Here is an 18,711-nt window from a genome sequence, read left to right on the forward strand (position 1 = left end):
CTTGCCCTTCTCCCTCCTGGCTTGTGGGATGACGGCTTCATGCTGGTGTCATGTTACAAGCCTCTCGTGTTCCTCGAAAGCGGCACTCTTTCCAAATCGAATAATCGGCTGCAGCAGTCTTTGTTTAGAAGATTCCGTGTTTATGTAATGGATTACAAATGTTCACTTAGTGACCGAAGAGGTTCCCATGTGGTTTCCATACACATCTTTTACACATAAAAGACATCAATGTCATGCCTCGCTCTCCATTGTGTCAACTTCACTCGGCACGATGTCCAATAGGTCAATCGCTCTGCCTAATTTGGTATCTTCAACAAAAAGCTTGTGACATGACTTCCCTGCTGAGCAATGACATGAATAGGTTTTGAACTGAATAAATGGCAAACTGTCAACCAATCGTGTCCAGAGCCCAATTGAATGAGGTACCCCAGTCAGCAATAATGATTCAGCAAACACTTTGCTGGTTTCCTGCATTGTCTTGACCCTGATCAATGTATTGCCATTCGCCCACACCTGTCCAATTCAGAGTGAAAGGACATTTTAAAGAGATCAATTTGATTTCAAGAAGCAACAAGCAACCCACATTCAGGGAACATTAGCCAACATTAAAACCAGATTAAGTAAAACAAAGCAAAAAAACATCAGATCCCTTGTAGAATGACAAGGGCAAACTAAACGACCCTCTAGTGCTGTAAGATATTTCTGAACAGTAGTCGGACAATTGTGGCATACTAGTAGTCAGTTAACTACATGTTATCGGTGAGGCAAAATTATTAGTAGGCATTTCAGACCTATCAGCTAATAAAGCTAATATTGTGTTACAAAAGACTGCTACGGATACAATGGATTACAAAAAATGCATACATGGTGGTACCAGCAGAGGGAAAACAGATTTCCAAGTAGGCAGAATTGTTTGACGAGTGTGCCCCATTTTGTTTTATTAGTGATAATTAGTACTAATATTAAAAAGCTATCCAGCAACTACTCAAATCACCATTTTGTTTTTTGAATTTCCCTGATAACCACTTTAAAGTCGATGTCCTTACTACTAGGATGACTGTGTAATTCTGGTAGAAAGTTCTACAGGTTAACTTTTGGTGCCGACTATTTGGGCCGAGTAGGGTTTATTTCCACTATATGCAGTAAGGACACATCCACCACTGGGTTGGAGACAACATAAATAATCCAACGATTTAAAGTCTTCTAGCCCATAGTGAAGCTCAAATGGCCATTGGAAGTGATAAATTGTACGTGAGGGAAGCTCATCCCGGCAGGTCGGCTGAGTATTGAGGTAGCAGGAGGTCCCGTGGGTGTGGGGAGGGAGGGAGGGACTGAGGAATGCGGAGTAGTTCTTCTCTTTCATCATCTGCAGCGTAAGGGAGGAATGTAGGTCCCAGTCAAAAGCTCAGTTTGCCAGCAGACCTGTCTGGGAGGACTTTTTAGCAGAGAAGTGGCAGTGCTGGTTGGATTGTGGGACTTGTAACTCTTCGGCAAGAACAAAAGGAAAAAGCGTATTGAACAAGCTCTCTGGGTGTGTGGTCTGGTTTGGGGTTTGGGACTCATCTATGAGTAATGCTCAAGGAATCACTCAAGGACTCATACAGTGAAGCCCTGTTTGTAAAGGGGGATTTGGAGAAAACCTACACACCATATGTAATGACCCGAAAACCCAAACTGCACACATGGCCAAAACCGAGATTCAAATCCTGAAACATCCTTGCCGAGGCTGTGCTTCTTCAACTCAACCAATTGAAATACATTGAAATGAGATAAAAGAAAATAATACATTCCCCAAATCCTTAATTTCCATAGAATTGTTTTTCATGCTGGAAACATCTATTAAATGAAGCAGGTGTACCAAATTCCAAATATTCCGTTCATTCAGAACTCTTTAGGACCTGTTGTCCACAATCCACAAATTCTTTGCATTCCCCAAATTCCTCACTGTTTACACTAACTTTGCCAAATTAGGAGATCGTTTAAATATTTACATCTTCCTTCCACATTTCTAGACACATTCAAACCATTACAAAACCAAGTCTCTCACTTCTTACAGTTCAAAATTTCGACAATTAATTACAATTCAATCAAATTCAGTTTAGCTCAAGTTCTACAGCATTCGTGCAACTCCACAGGAGTTGCATTGTTCATTTATGAAAAGAAAAATCCTACAAAAAAATGGGAATTTCAACATCATTTGAATAGGAACGAGTAGGGTCAGGGATTACATAGCAGGGGAAATCAAAAGCTATTTAGGTTTTACCACTTTTACTGTAACATTTTTAATGTATACAAAATGTATGTTTCTGTATTTACCGCATTGATTATTTTAAATTTCCCAAATGGGCCATTCTGGAATTACCCTAATTTATAATAATTATTATGAGAGGATATTAGTGGAGTTTATACATTCAAATCGTATTCTCTTGCCATTTATTATTCTGCCAGATGGGAATACCCTTCCCCCAGCTCTGCAGGATCACTGTATATAAAATGGATGAACACGCCATCAGTTCTTGCGCGTTACGGACCTATTGCACCCTCAGTAAATGTGGTTTTAGCGACTCCGTGTGTATTGCTTTTGTAATTACATTTAAAGCGATTGTTGACGTCATTGTGCGACGGAAGTGGTTCAATGTTAAACATCATTCTGGCTGATTCATGGTAGCCAGTCAGGCCGAGTCACGATCGCTTATTAAAACAACCTCTAAACGCTAGAAAACAAAAATGTAAGTATATCCAGGCTAAATATGCCGTCGTCTGTATCGTTATACGTGCTATTCGGCATCATCGTAAACAATGCATTGCAAATTGTCTTGTAGAAGATAACTCAAGGCTAGCGTTATGATCATGCTAACAGAACGCTGGCCTCGTTTGGAGCGTTATCTTGTTTCTTTAATGGGAGAGCGATCTAATGGAATATATTTTCGTGTCTTAATACAGCTTTGTATATTAAGACCTCAAGGTTTTATTCCAAGTACAACGCGTGGTTGTCCATAGATCAATAATTTAATGCTATGTAATGATAGCGGCCAGCCAATCCCAAGAGTTTACAAAGTGGAAGTTCACTTTACAGACATGTTCAATGACTATAATGTAATGGGTAAAAATCTTAATTATTGTTATCCAAAGTAAAAACTGATTTTATTCTAATTCAACTCAAAGAAGAAGAAAATTGGTCTATTTTTTGTGGGGAAGACTACAGAAATCCGACATATATTATCTAGCATTCATTTTATGAACCTCTCATCCTCACTAGGGCCACAACTCACCATTACCAAAAACATATTTACATTAGGTTGATAAATGATTAGTTGATTAATCAATGTTCCACTCGTTTGCATTACCGCTTTACCTCATTTTCCATTTTTTTTTTTGGTGTGATTCTTTCAAATTATGTAAAAAGCCAAGCGAAATAACGTGTCACTGTCAACAGATTCTGACATGGACCGTCTTTTGAGGCTTGGTGGTGGAATGCCAGGTCTTGGCCAGGTAACGCTATCTAAATTGTCATTAAGACATAATTGTAGTTATTCTGATGACATTGTTTTATTTATTTAATTATTTCCACATCTCCTTTGCGTGCTCAGGGTCCCCCGACAGATGCACCAGCTGTGGACACAGCAGAGCAAGTCTATATTTCGTCATTGGCATTGCTCAAGGTACACTCCAGTTCCAGAAGAACCTTGACCTATGAGTTTTATTCATTCTGTGTCCATGCTCATAATGTGGATGTATGCTAGGGTCAATTATTTGTTAGTATGATAATCGTGAGCAAAAATAGCACGATGTTAAAATTACAGCTCTGGAATGTCTTTTTAAAAAAATATTTTGGCAAATAAAAAAAGAGCATTTTTTTCACAAGTGAACATACAGAATCATTTATTGCTTGTATTTCTTAAAGAATAATTGCATATTAAATTATAATCGCAATATTGAGGAGGAAAAAGATTTTTTAAATGAGATAATTTCTTTAAAATCACTCAAGTCCACCTCATAGCTGAATATATTACAACATTGTATACTTGTGTGTAACCTCAATTGTCTTCCCCTTGTTAGATGTTAAAGCATGGGCGTGCGGGTGTACCAATGGAAGTCATGGGATTGATGCTGGGAGAATTTGTTGACGACTACACAGTGCGGGTGATTGATGTGTTTGCCATGCCCCAGTCTGGAACGGTATGTTTTATTTTTATTATTATTTTTAATTTTAAGTAAGGGTTGTAATAACATGTCCAATTTTTTCCATTTTATAAGCAAAATAAATAATGGAAATGGAGTTTATTGTTTCTTGGTCAAATTCTCACCATTGTAATGTGTAAATAGTCGGAGATCTTAATGCCAATGACGGGTATGGTGGTCATGTCATATGTCTGACTGTCAGAATTGGGCAGTACTCTATAGTGTGGGACAATATAGTGAATGAGTTGTTAGTGGATAAGGGTGGACATGCGAAGCAAATATATTGTGTGTCAGAAAACCAACGCAGCAGCACATCATATGGATAACCAAATCTGTTGTTGTACCAAGACTGACCAGTGAGAGGCAGCCTGGTGCCACATGGCAACCAACTGCTGGAAAGTACAAAAACAGAAGCTGGAAGTACAAGAAATGGAAGAAGCTAGGCTTTGGCAATCTGTTTGAGGTTTCAATATCATGATTTCCAGTTTTAGCTCCACTTCGTCCTAATTATCAAGATAATTAATCACACTATCAAATGTTCAAAACTGTGTGTCTTGCAGCCATTTAAGCATACGTTTTCATTCATAATAATCAGAACAGTAGTGAGAAATAGAATAAATATTCACTTTGTAAGTTCTATACCAGAAATGTTAACGTGTCAAACCATGTGTTGCTTCACAGGGTGTGAGTGTTGAGGCAGTGGACCCTGTCTTCCAAGCCAAGATGTTGGACATGTTGAAGCAGACGGGCAGGTAAAACATTTTACACTGGCAGTGCCTAGGAATTGTCCCTTTTTCAGTGTTTCTATGTAGTACCAAAGAATTAGCAGGTGGGTCTGCCTCTGAGTCCAGTATTGTTGTATATGGAAAACCTCCTCCGGGGGAAGGGACTGAGTCCTGCCATGGACGGTGAAAATTCACGAGTCTTGCTGCTCCTTGTTGCTTTAAGTTGTTGTTCTTTGATAATTATGCAACTCAAATTTCTGTTTGCCCGTCCATGGCATTTTGCAGTATGTAAGCATCAGGCAAGCAGACATTCATCAGTTTAATAAGGAGCGACAAAAGTATTGTTTGCTTTCTATCACCATGATAAGCGGAGGTTCACAAACTGTTTTTATTTATCTACACACATTAACCGCTAACTGTTCACCAGGCCCGAGATGGTTGTGGGTTGGTATCACAGCCATCCTGGTTTTGGTTGCTGGTTGTCCGGGGTGGACATCAACACGCAGCAGAGCTTTGAGGCGCTGTCGGAGCGAGCGGTAGCTGTGGTGGTAGATCCCATCCAAAGTGTCAAAGGAAAGGTGGGCATGCATTTTAGTAGCTTTATGCAACAGTAGTTAGTCATTATAAAATCTCACGTCGTTTCCGCTGCAGGTTGTCATCGATGCCTTCAGACTGATCAATGCAAATATGATGGTGTTGGGTCATGAGCCAAGACAAACCACATCAAATCTGGGTCATCTCAACAAACCCTCAATCCAGGTAATGGGACACATACAATCAAATTAATTTATTACAGTATTTCTGTTCCAATAAAACCTAGTTATGTAATGGGTGTGATTGATTTCATTAGAATTGATACTAGTAAATGAGTCAACACTTTCTGCAAGATTAGTATTCCTGAGTTTATTTTATTTTTAGTTAATTTTGAAATATCGATATTTGTCATTTCTGTTTGTGCAGTGTACTTATTAATGGCAAGTTTTCCCAAATCTTAGGCTCTGATTCACGGACTGAACAGACATTACTACTCAATCACCATTAATTACAGGAAAAATGAGTTGGAGCAAAAGGTAAGACTCACTCAACGTTCTTTGTGAAGGTCCTAAAATTGCTGGTATATGTTCCTGTCCTACTGGTAATAAGTAGTACAAATCTGCAATGGGAACGACTATTACTGGAGTTGGGTGGGAAAAGCCAAGAACAACATTTTTCAATCATCTCTATATTCTGGAATGGATGGATGGAATTATGCTGCTTTTTTTTTTCAAGTAGAGCTCAGTATTGCTCAGCTGGACAATACTGTACTGCTTTGGCATGCAACTTTGAAATCAGCCTTCAGAATCGTTTGAAAAATTTAATTTATGGAGGAATATGGTAAAATATTTTAAAAACATGCATTTTAATGGGGGCACGAACAATACAATTAAGTGATGTTTCACCGTATTAGTGTTCTGCTACAAACACGAGAATCATGACTGACTTTCCTGTAGATGCTCCTCAACTTGCATAAGAAGAGTTGGATGGAAGGTCTCACCCTGCAGGATTACAGCGAGCACTGTAAACTCAATGAGACCATCGTCAAGGAAATGCTGGAGCTCGCTAAAAACTACAACAAGGTAGCAATCCTTTTGTCTGCAATTTTTACAATACAAATTAAATAGCACTGATTGCAAAACAAAATCAATATTATCTTAAATCGTTTCAATGCAAAATACAAATGTCACGATTTTTAACACCAACACACACACGGAGAATGGACGCATTGCTAAGCAAGTTCGTGTCACTGTTGCGTTTCCATCTCAGGCTGTGGAAGAAGAGGACAAAATGACTCCAGAACAGCTGGCCATCAAGAATGTTGGAAAACAGGTAACATTTACACTTCTTCATAAACCATTTGCATCTAGTTATTATGTCGGTCCAATATCAAATAGGCTTCTGAGGTGCATGTTGATTTGATTCGGGTCGTAATGGTCCCTACATTTCTAACAAACCTGTACAACACGGTTTTGAAATTCTGAAATGTCACTTGAAAGCCTAACTTTTGCGAGTAGTGCATATTAGGACAACACGTGCAGTAGTCTAATTTGAAAGCAATCTCTCAACTAATTTGTGAATGACACTTAATTGCATGACGTAGAATGTGACTCATTGCCTCTGAGTTTTTAGTAAGAAATAAAGTTAATGTTTCCTTTTCTCCCTTTCCATCTCCTGCAGGATCCAAAAAGGCACTTGGAGGAGCACGTAGACGTGTTGATGACATCTAACATCGTTCAGTGCCTCGCTGCCATGTTGGATACCGTCGTTTTTCAGTGATGACTCCTGTTTATATCTGTTAATATTGCAACCAGTTTCTTTTATATTAAATAAATGTTATGTACGAAATGATGCCTGCCTTCATTCTCTTTTAAAGGACGTTTGAAGAGTTTTTTTCCGTGTGCCTAACAGGTTGTAGTTTTCTTTCAAACCCATTTCCATTTTATGCTCCTGAATAAAAATGTAGATACTAATTAATCCCACTATTAGGGTCTTCTTTGGATACTAATAGACAAATAAATCTTAATAAAACACTACTAACAAACCAAGACTCTAATGTAAATTGTGCGAACCATCATAACCATAAAGCTCCAGGTTATTTTACTGTTATTGAAGTCCTCTTGGTAGAACGATGGCGAATTCCAATAAGTGTGAGTAACAATTAAACAAAACAAGTCTTGAATTCATTTTCAAGCCAGAGGCACACGGCTCCCATTAACAGTCAAGCTCTCAAACCCCTTCAATATGTAGCTGATGATTCCGGCAAGGAGAACCCAACACCATAAATTCCCAAAGGGTGATCACGGTTTCCCAATACAATCCATGAGAGTTTACCAGATGTCTGTCAGAAACCAGAACACGCTCCATGTGCTGTGTTCTCCCTTTCCACTATGTCCTCACAAATGTGGCCATCATTAACAAAAGGCTTTTACGGTTACATCGTTTTTGTTCCAGAACAAACTCTTCTTGACTGAGCCTTTTAAAACGTCGTACTTAGCTTATCTTATTTGGATAGTAAAGCGCCTCATGACAACTAATGCACTGTAGCAAAACCTTTTCTCCTGACCTAAACACTATCAGGAACTCTAAACTGCATTCCAAAAGATGCGAATATGAGTTCCATAAAATGGTGTTAATTTTTTCCCCAACAGTCTATTCTCTTCATTTTGTGCACTTTTCTTGGCTGTATTGTTTCTGCTAAGCATGTGGATGTGTATTTTATGTAACTTATACTAGTATATATTTAGCAGTGTTTCTTTAATTAAATTTCAAACAGTGAGATAGGCCTCTCTTTAGAAAACATCACCAAAGAAAACAAGTCAAAATAGAGAATCGTTTTCTATTTTCTCTAGGTGGCAGAATAGATAGGCACAAATTGTATGGTAACAATTCACTTTGAAAGAGTTGCAAAAACAACATTCAGATTCAAGATTAGTCTTCCATTTGGTTCCCTGCAAAACTATCCCAAAGATATACTGATAATACCAAATGGCTTTGGATACGCCACCATTTTGTTATTCTGGTAGGCCAGGCAGCAGCCAGAAATGGACTTTGTAGGTAAATCGAGATAAACGATCATTATGGAAACTGTCCGGGAGTCTAATATGAGGTAATGTACCAGAATACCTTCAAATACCCAAAGCGACTGATGATTGATTGCCACATGATTCGTCACTCTTAAATAAAGGCAGATGTTTGATTTCAGTCTGAAGTTTGCTAAACGGTTCCGAATTACCTGTTGGATTGAATCCATGGTGTGATATGACGTGTTCTTCAGAGAGCTGGAGGGATCCATTCTGGGAACATATATATATATTTTATGAGTGATTGCTGTATTGAAGCAAGAAATCCCAAGTCGTCCGTCACAAACCATGTACTATGGTCAGATCCAGTAAAAACAGAAAATGCTTCTGATTTCCCAGCAAGCAGCGTGGGTTTAATTCCCACTCAATGACGGGCGGTATGAATGTGAATGCTTGTTTAGTGACATTTGTTCCCTGTGATTGACTGTCGACCTGTACTGACAGATTTTGCTCAGTTGATGGGAAAATGTCAATGTCATTAAGGGTCAGTGTTCTGGCACTGTGAGCGTATTTCTGATTGGTTACAGAAACAGTCCCGTTTCTAATGTGGTGCCTTGAGATATGAGTTTAATTAACCCTCTTATTCTATTCTATTTTTTTTTTTTTTGGCATTACTAATCAAAATGTGTAAATATATACACACACTGACAGTTTACCTGTTGCTTAAAGGGTTATGTAGCATCAAGTTGACAGGCTTGAAAGCTAAGCTACAAGGCCGTTTTAAATACACATGGATTTGTTTTGTTTAATTTGGCAGTAAACCTCTGCTGGAAGTATCAATAAATACTTTGAAACTGCTTTTTTGAGGAATAGCTCACTAATTCTATCTACCAAGCTATTGATTGTTGGAGAGAATAAATTGTTATTTCCGACAATTTATTTTAGGTTGTAAACATTGATTAATATTGAGATGCGTGACTTTCTCTACGCCACTCTATGCCATTCTGTGTGTGCAGGGTGAGTGTCATTGTTTACAAAGAACAAATGTTTTCACATGCGCGGTTGAATCTCTGGTAGAGCGTCCCTACGGAGCAGTAAGCCACTCGTCGAGCATTCAATATTTGCTCGATCGGCACAGACCGCTTGCTTTGCTTCAACAGTTGACCTTTCTTTGAAGCCAATTTAACGTGGTGAGCCAGAGATAATGTGGATCATTTGGACATTGTTAGTGAAAGGAAATTTTGCTGGCCAGCTGTGTTGTATCAAACTCCCTCCTTGTGTTGGAAACCTCCCAACCTTTTCCTCGTTCTGCTCTTCTGCCTGAGCTGGGGGGAAAAAAACACATCTTTACTAAACACTGGGCAGAGCTGAAGAGCACTTGGTACTAGCAGCAATATCTGACAAGTCCCAGATGGGGATTGAAGCCCTGAAGTGGCTCTGATATGACGGAAGATTATAAATCAGACACATCAGTTCTCGGGTTTCCTCGCAGGAGGGTACATTTGCACAAAAACTTTGTTTGAACAGTTCTGTTTGTGCCAATTGCCTGTTTTGACACGATACCCAGTGTGTGGACCAAGACTTCTGGCTAGCGTGGCCTCTATGAGCGCCTCATTATCTCAATGACCTGGTTGGATATTTTCCAGCTCCCGAAGATTTTCAGTGGATATATTTTCACGTCTTGACTTTCTCAAGCATGTATGTTTTGTGCAGGTGTAATGTTGACGAATTAGCATTCGATTTTCCAGGTTGTAGAAATGATGATTGGTTGAAAGTTGAGCAGGGCATCGTTTCAACACATTCAGCAGACGCAACCACAGCATGATGTTTACTAGATTTTTTCAAAAATAATTCTGCTTTATCATTTAGGTTGTTAACTCTCTTTTCTGTGGTGTGTCAAGTTTTTAGATCTTCCATTTGCATTTCACAGAGTTTAAGATGTAAATGAATGCAATCTTCCCAGTATAACTCAAGTAGAGCATCTATGTAAAAAGAAGAAAAAATGCTGCGTTGGTAGTTTGTGACAACAGCAATGTGACTACGGAACTCTCTTGCACTCAATCCCAATCTGCTGATTCCCAGAAAAGGAAACAGTGTCCAATTGTTTCCAAAGTTTTCAATCCAATTGTGTAAATCTGCTACAACAAAACGGACCAGTGTAGCCATACGTGGGGAATTGCATCAGCAGTTTTTGGAATTATGTTGCAATGTGGCCATATGCTCCCTATCCCACCGGACAGTCAATGCAACATAAGAATTTGGTTGAAACACTTATCATCCAAAGTACAGATAAACATGTCAGCCCTCCGCTTCCCGCTAGAACCTCCTCACCGATGTTTTGCTTCAAAACTGAACGTTTCATCATAGATATTGATGGTTGGAAAAAAAAAAGGATTTTTTTTTTATGGAAAGCCAAAGCCTACAAGTGGCTGGTATATGGTAGTAGTGGGGGGGGAAATTAATAGAATGTCTAACTGACAACAGTATATTAAAAAAAGCAAATGCATAGACAGCAGACTACGCTGTAGTTACATAATACATGACCACATTGCGCAAGGTGAATAAAATGTTCAAAACAGATTAAAAACAGATGCAGCACTGATATGCAATATCCCTCACTAGGTTTTCAGATACCGTGTTGATATTGGAATGAATACAAGTTTGACCAGATGTTGCATAGTCTTTCAATTAGTTGGGGCAGAACATTGAAAGATGAACAAGAGGTTAATAAAATGGCTCAAATTGAAAGTACAGGTAGCAGTATGCATGATGAGCAGCAAGAAAATATGGGGTGGGGTAAACAGTAACTTGGTGTCTGTGTGTAAATGTATGTCATTCACATCGTAGTGTCCTAGTAATATGTATAAATGGAATGGAATAAATATTACTCAGACAGCACCAGTTGCTCTCCTCGTGTGCTGGATTGAGTGAGATGGATATCAATTAAATGTTCAAAACAGCTTTCCATTCATAACTTCAATTGTAATTCATTTAATCCACTTACTTAGTTTCCCTCAAGAGCTCCTAATATATTTTCTCTCGCTTGCTCTCTGATCGTTTCCACTATTGCAGCTTTCACTCTCGACGGCCGGTAATGACAGTAACACGTGTGATGTTTCCCGTTGCCCAGGACCATATTTCCACCCCTCTTGCAAATTTTATTCCCTTGGTGTTGGAAACATGATGTCACCGGCCAAAATGTTCTTACCTTAGCAGAGGGACTAGGGGATTTAGTTAACAAGAAGTGAGTCTGTGATCCACATTAAATTGGTAAAAAACAACATTATTTGTCTGATCTATTATCTTATCAAACAGATGTTGTTATGCGGTCTGAGTGGTAGCGTTCATTTATTGGATTGTTTTGGACCTATTGTATGTTAGTCAAATAAGTCATTTGGTGCCATCTTGAAGTGCTTCGTTAAGACAAAACTAGTGCTTTGCTGCCATCTTCATCCAACAAACTCCTGAATGCTTTAGTGAGTTGAGGAGTTTCAGTAAGACAAAAGTAGCGCTTTGCTGCCATCTTGCGGAGTCAATAGGTAATTTTAGATATGTTTAGGTTTGGTACTTATCCATCACGAAATACACTTTTGTTTGGCAAAGTTATTGATAACATGAATGGTATGTTCACGTTATCCCATCATTGCCTGTTTGTTGTTCTTGTCTCACTCAGATGAAAGTCTTAGTTCCTATTTTTCATTTTCGGGTTTCATACATTAATTACTATTAGATGCACTCACACTCGGTACTTAAGTGATACAGCACTTGTGTGAAATGAAAACAAGCACTGACTCAACTGCTTCATGTAAGTCAAAAGAAAAAGTTAAATAGACTTGATTTAAGTCTAAATCACGTGTTTGATGTCAGTTATATGCAATATCCGTACAATTTCAATAACTTGCCACAATGACAAAAAAATCTACATAGTGCTCGCACTGAGAGAAAAAAATATACGAAACATGATTCATGATGGGCTATGGGTGAACATCCTTCCAAAACGTACACATTTTTAAAAAGCCGCCTTAGTTCAAGTAGAGTTCAACCTGGTATGTGCATTTCAGGGCCAGCATACATCTTGGCAGTTAATCACTGCTATGCCATTTTTTTCTTAACCTGTCTGTACATATCACACAAACTGTTGGCTCACACTTGTCAGCTACTCTAGAATGTGCAAATATGAAGTTGTTCAAGAAAACTCGTGCACTTGGACGTAACAAGGTTCAAATACTTTGTTACTCTCCTTAAGTCGATTTTTCAAAAATCTGATTTCATATATGTACATGCATGAGGTTGTCATGTGTGTCCCTTGGGATCATGAACAGTTTAACATTGTCAGAGTTGCAGGGTGAGCCTCAGTTGATGATTTGCAGTGTGGCTGACCCTGGTTATGAGTCAGGGGTCATCTTTGCTTCATGTAAGTCCGACTGAGTTAGGCTCAACAACTCCTTTGTGACTTTTCAAGCAATGATGTTAACTGGCTTCTTTAAATTTCTCATAAACACAGCACCGATCGGACACTTACGGGAACAACTGAGTAATGACATACAAGGTCGCACACACCCAACTACTGCTGCTCTGGTGCCAGATCATTTCTCTATCCTTTCCAAGACTGTGTGCTCCCTTAGACTTGTAACTTAACTCTCCGTTTTGCACATTCCTAATGTTTTCTCCATGCTCAAAAGCATTCTGCTGGGAAATAATGTAATGCAATCGTGTCAGTGTGCTCCGCACACTATGAATCATCTCACAGTTTGCGTCTGCTTTTTTATAACTGCATTGACACGAATGTGAGTCATGACCAACATGAATGTGATTGTTGAAGCTTGGATTGGATGACCCCAACGGTAACTATGCATCTGCGTAAACAAACAGGCAGTCAGTCACCTTTCGGTAGGCTTCAACCAGGGGCGTCCATACGTTTACCTGTGAAGGCTGCATATGCAAGGATGCAATGGCCACTTTGACATTCTTCACCTTAAATCTATTTAGTAAACTAAATACAATCCGATTTTTAACACACAGTGCTCTAAAAGTCAAGTTTAGGATTTTTCAGGATTTAGAACCTATACCCCACTAGAATGGATGGTGGCCTGCAAATGGCCCCAGGCCACATTTTGGACACCGCTGGTTGAAACTGTTGTGTGGCCGTATTTAGCTTCTTGTAGAGTCCAACATTTTGGCATTTCCTTTAGAAAACAAGACTACAGCACTTAGTCTGAAATGAAGCCCAAAATAGAGGAGAGACTGAGACCAAATAAGGTAGTGGAGAGGAACACGGACGGGATGGTGAGAGAGTGTTAATAATCTCACCCATGTGAAGTTGTTATTTGATGAGCCTGCCTGCCGGGATGTAACGGCAACACTTGGAGCCAAAACATGATTTGTTTCCATGCTTGACAGACCTTACTACTGCATACGGCCAATATATTAAACCCATCATATAGCTATGATGATGGTCTGATGACTATAATATACTTTGATTTAGTCTCTAGTCCATTTCGTATAATTATCACGGAGCGTTGTCTGGATGATTCACACGGTTATTTCGCAACACTTCCATAAAAATGTCTCGCATAACATTCAGACATGAACGCCTTAATTTGTGGAAAAGCTTCATAAATATGTCCAACTCCAAGTGATTTAAAGTTTCTCTCTCTCTCTCGAATGAACGTCCTTTAACGTAGTAACTCTTTTCTATGAACATCCACTCATGGGTACTTTCTCTTGTCATCTGAATCATTATGGATAATACTTGAACATTTGAAACTAAAAGAGAGCCAAGCATTTTACAGGCTTTTACAGCGTGAAAAACCGTTAAAGGTGTCAAATTGCCCCTTGTTTTCTACACCCCCCAAAAGAGTTGAATCAAAGTCATCAGCAGCCTGAAACAGATACTATAGACTGAGACTGGAAGAGTCACAGAAAGGAAGGGAAGTGGAAAATTTTAGAAACATTCGTTTAGAGAAGTTCAAATGAAGTTCACCTGTAAAAACGATTGTGTAGCTGAAATTCCACCCCAAAGCCCAAATTCCCAAACTTGAGTAGTTTATATTGCGTGTTTAGCATCAGCATTGGCACTTGATGATAAAGCACATTTGCAGTGCCCACATCGTCACCTCCTTACCAAAACTGAAGCAGTGCCATTCCACTCCTCCAGCTAGCCACTGCTATATCATTGTGTGGGTGCGAACTGTGACCCATGCTTCACTCCATCCATCCATCATCATTCCCCACCCTGTGATTCAAGTCTGCCCAGCCAGGTGCGATGGAGCAGTGGTGTTAAAACAGAACGCTGACACGAGTATGTCTGCAAGATGACGGCGAGCATGAAGAGCTGGTGTGTTTGGACAACTCGTTTACAAGAGCCATGCAACACGGAAATGTTCGGGAACAAACGTCGGTCACAGACTGTGTTTGCTGAGGTGTCTGCATTGGGGGAGAGTCTGCGTGTTTTTGTACTTTTGCAGAGCTTTCCGACAGTGTGGCTTTTTCAATGAAACTGGTTAGACACAGTCGAATAGAGAACCTTTAACCATCAGTAGGGAGGAACTCAAAAGGCAATTTTCACCCTGAGTCACTAAGTCAATGCATTCGATTCCCGAAATAAGACTGACTTCACCTGAGATGAGACAGGTGCCCCCCTCCTCTGTTCCCTCCACCCACTTCACAGGTATGTTGACATGCTTATGTCGTCTAGACAGGATCAAGTGAGTAATAGTGACGTTTGACTAATGGTGACACGAGATGGTCAGTTAATCATATTCCCCACATTACCTGAAAAGTGAGCGTGTAAGGCAAATTTCCATCCATCCATTTTTTGAACCGCTTCTCCTCACGAGGGTTGCGGACGTGCTGGAGCCTATCCCAGCAGTCTTTGGGCAGTAGGCGGGGGACTTTGGCTCAAAATAATTCCCACAGCACACCTGTTGATCTCTACATTGTTTGAGAATCACTGAACCATTTCGCTTATTTTGGGTTGCTTCTAACCCAGCAGGGACAATTACAGCTAAAGTCAGAAGATGAGATGCAAGAAATATACCACAGACATGAAATCTTTTGCAATCATAACATTGGGAGTGATAAAACTGTTTAAAAAACAGTGAATGCATCCCAACGGAATGGGCTGGTACCTCCTGTCTACATTGGTTTCATTTATTCTGTGGTCTGGCCGTGGTCAGTGTGTGTCCAGCAAAGGTTAACAAACCAGCGCATGGAGTATAATGAAAGACGTTTTCTTTTAAAGGGCCCTTTTGCTCCCCATTGTACAACAAAAACGCTAACACATGTTTTACATCATTAAGCTCATGCTTACAAGATGTCCATATCCTTACTCACACAGGGAGCAGCTAAATCTTCCAAATTACAGTCCAAATTGGCCTTGCATTGGTTTTGAAGAATGAGCTTTCAGTAGGGCACCTTTTCTGGTCCAACACTACAAACTGTTCCAAATAAAAGAATTACTTGCATGGCTGCACAGCTGCATGTCCAGACATGACCACAGAAAAAAAAAATAACAGTGGTGCCTTGTTTAATTTAGTTTGTATCACGAACACCCCGGTAATCAAAAACACTCGAATTTGAAATCATCTTTCCTCATTGAAATAAATAGAAATGCCATTTGTCTGTTCCAGCACCCTCACCCCAAAAAACAAAAAAAACCCCATCAAAATTATTTGTGATATATTTTTTAATGTGAAAGGTAGCTATGACATTGTACTTTGTATACATATGCTTTAACAAAATAAATAGAATACACAGAATTAACCATTTTTAACAATTTTTTTGTATCACTGTATCACTGTGTGCACTTTGGCCTTCAGTGGAGTTATTATTTCTGTTTTATAATTTCTGTCCATTGTCTTTAAATATTTTTCTATCTTGATATTGTGCAATTTTTATTTTTTTGTAGGGATGAAATGGTATCAAATGACATTTTACTTTATTTCGATGGTCAACAATTATTTGCCACCAGAGCAAATTGAGCTAGCACTGTACTTTTGAAACCAAAACAATTGCAAACCAATAACTTCGATCAAAAAGAGGACTCAAGAGTCAAATGTGCTGATTGTACTCCCCATCATCTGCTGTCACTTCCCAAATGGCCCTACCCAATCATGTTTCCATGGTAACTAGGCATTGTAGCACGGTGTTGTGGAATCTTTGGGAAAGTGCCTCATCAGAGCGCCGGTGCGCCTGCTCACGGAGACCTCTAGCCTTTGTCGTCAGTCAGCACACAAACAGATGCTCTTCACATCCTGCACCTAAAATCCAGACTGCGTCAAATGAAAGAGATGACAAGAAGCAGCGAGAATGCTGACTGCCTCAAAATAGGCTTCTCAACCTCATAAATAGTCACTCGCTGGCTCTTTGCATTCAATGTAGTTTTTTTTAGGCTTAAAAATCAAGATGTCCAGGTTAAACTCCATGCACTAGTACACTCTTTCTCACCATTACGTAAACATAGAAACGAGTAGCATTTTTCCTCACTCTTGTGTCATTATGGCCTACGAGTAGAGAAAACTACTGGTCCGGACTATGAACACTACTAAGCTCAACTAGTAGATTCTTGGGCCCTACTAGTAGCATCAAAATGGTAGGTAGTATGGCAAAGTCGTCCCACAAAGTTGTGTAAATGTCAAACAGAAGTGGAAACATTCATTCTACTAGTGCACCCAGGACGACGTCGGCTTCTTGGTAGGACGACTAAATGCTATGAGTGGCTGGGGCGCTTCTAGAAATTTTTCATAAGGGTGGCCAGATGGGGACAAGTGACTTCTTAGGGTGGCGCACCAAAACTACGGCTTGCGATTGTCAAATAGCCAAGGGTTTTCCGTAATAATTCTATAATTTTGTTACTAGTGTTGTTACATAACTGATCATAACCACACAGACCCCTTCGTTTCTCCTTAGTCTTAATCATTCAGCTTGGACAACCTGCAACCATTACATAGTAACAGTTTGGGGAAGTTTCCTTGCTCTGTCAGCATGTCTGAACGTGTCCGAATGCACAAAGCAAAATTTGTCACTGTGTTTGTCACAAAAAAAGACATTGCAACTGTTATACTGTTTATTTTGGATCTGCCATTTTTTTCAGGTTACCCTAAAGACCAAAAAGAATGTCATTTCCACCATCTCCAGTCATTATGTATCATATGCTTTACTTCCATGAAACGAATATTACATTCAAACCATCTATCCAAACTTTCATAACAGCTGCCATCATTCTACGTTATGTAATACTGTATGGAAAATGCACAGTGTGAGTGACCCCCCTCCTAAAAAAAAGCCCTCTGAGTGTCAGATCAGATTTTTCGTCCACAATTTCAACGAGTTTTAACAAAAACAACCAAACCGCACATCATTTTTGTTGGAGTATAAATTTCACGAGTAAGTCAGTGTCAAGAATCCCCGTGATATACACCAGGCGGCCTACCAGATGTTTTAACAAAAGACTCAGTAAATCTGATACCGAGACTTCCCAGCTCAGGAATTCAAGTCATGCCCCCAAATTGCACCATTCTTGTCTACTTTGTGTGCACAAATATTTGCATCTTCTTTCACACTGGCTTCTCTGCAATTCTGCACAAGCGCAGATTTCCAGATTTCTTCTTGGTGGAAGAACGGGCGTGACTTTATTTTGAACCCAAATTGTGTTGTTTTTGACCCAACATTTTTAAGAGTGCCTCATTAGCATCATCCAGTTGTTCTACCAGTGTGCAGAAATGTCAGATATGTGGAAGGCAATACTAGAAATACAAGTAAGACACCATTTTCTTTTTCTCATACGTCCTTAATTGTCTTACAACAAAAAGTTGACTGGTACATGGACCTGACAGAAGATAGGAAGAATATTAAATGAATGCTCATTAAGCTTTTCAATTCCATGTAGTGCATGCTTAAAGTATTTCACAACATGAATATGTAAATGTGGAAGTCGGTAAACTCAAGGCTCAACACGGCCTGTGTTCGAACTCACCACAGCTTGGCGTAATTTCCCGAAATGGAAACTTTTATGAAGGACGTCTTCCACACGGGAGGTGACTGACTCATTTGCACTCACTTTAAAAACGATGTTATTTCCCTTTCCACATTTTCATTCTTTAGCACTATAAAGCATAACTTGTTCTGTTGTTGTTGTGCTGCCATCTTGTCGACACTGGTGGGAAAAGTACGAGAACTCTGCTGCAAGTAGAAGAACGGATTTAGTATTTCTTTCACTTGATCAAATTACAAAAGTACTGACTAAA

General features: G+C 39.4%; 1 protein-coding gene across 1 annotated transcript; it reads left to right on the forward strand.

The window, feature by feature from the left end:
- Positions 1–2,601: 2,601 nt before the first annotated feature.
- Positions 2,602–7,292, forward strand: psmd14 (proteasome 26S subunit, non-ATPase 14). Its single transcript, XM_061277276.1, has 11 exons — positions 2,602–2,729; positions 3,437–3,492; positions 3,591–3,662; positions 4,060–4,179; positions 4,864–4,934; positions 5,335–5,485; positions 5,559–5,666; positions 5,903–5,977; positions 6,398–6,523; positions 6,711–6,773; positions 7,122–7,292. Exons 2-11 carry the CDS (start codon positions 3,445–3,447, stop codon positions 7,218–7,220), a joined length of 933 nt encoding a protein of 310 aa, XP_061133260.1. The 5' UTR covers positions 2,602–2,729; positions 3,437–3,444; the 3' UTR covers positions 7,221–7,292.
- The last annotated feature ends 11,419 nt before the right edge of the window (positions 7,293–18,711 follow it).

This window comes from Syngnathus typhle, linkage group LG4, assembly GCF_033458585.1.
Source record: "Syngnathus typhle isolate RoL2023-S1 ecotype Sweden linkage group LG4, RoL_Styp_1.0, whole genome shotgun sequence".
Classification (NCBI taxonomy): Eukaryota; Metazoa; Chordata; class Actinopteri; order Syngnathiformes; family Syngnathidae; genus Syngnathus; species Syngnathus typhle.

Bases quoted from the DNA above. Each gene is read 5' to 3' on its own strand.
- psmd14 (XM_061277276.1), top strand. From the start codon at position 3,445: ATGGACCGTCTTTTGAGGCTTGGTGGTGGAATGCCAGGTCTTGGCCAG. The intron at 4,180-4,863 runs GTATGTTTTATT...GTTGCTTCACAG, and splicing joins CCATGCCCCAGTCTGGAACG to GGTGTGAGTGTTGAGGCAGT. The intron at 6,774-7,121 runs GTAACATTTACA...CATCTCCTGCAG, and splicing joins TCAAGAATGTTGGAAAACAG to GATCCAAAAAGGCACTTGGA.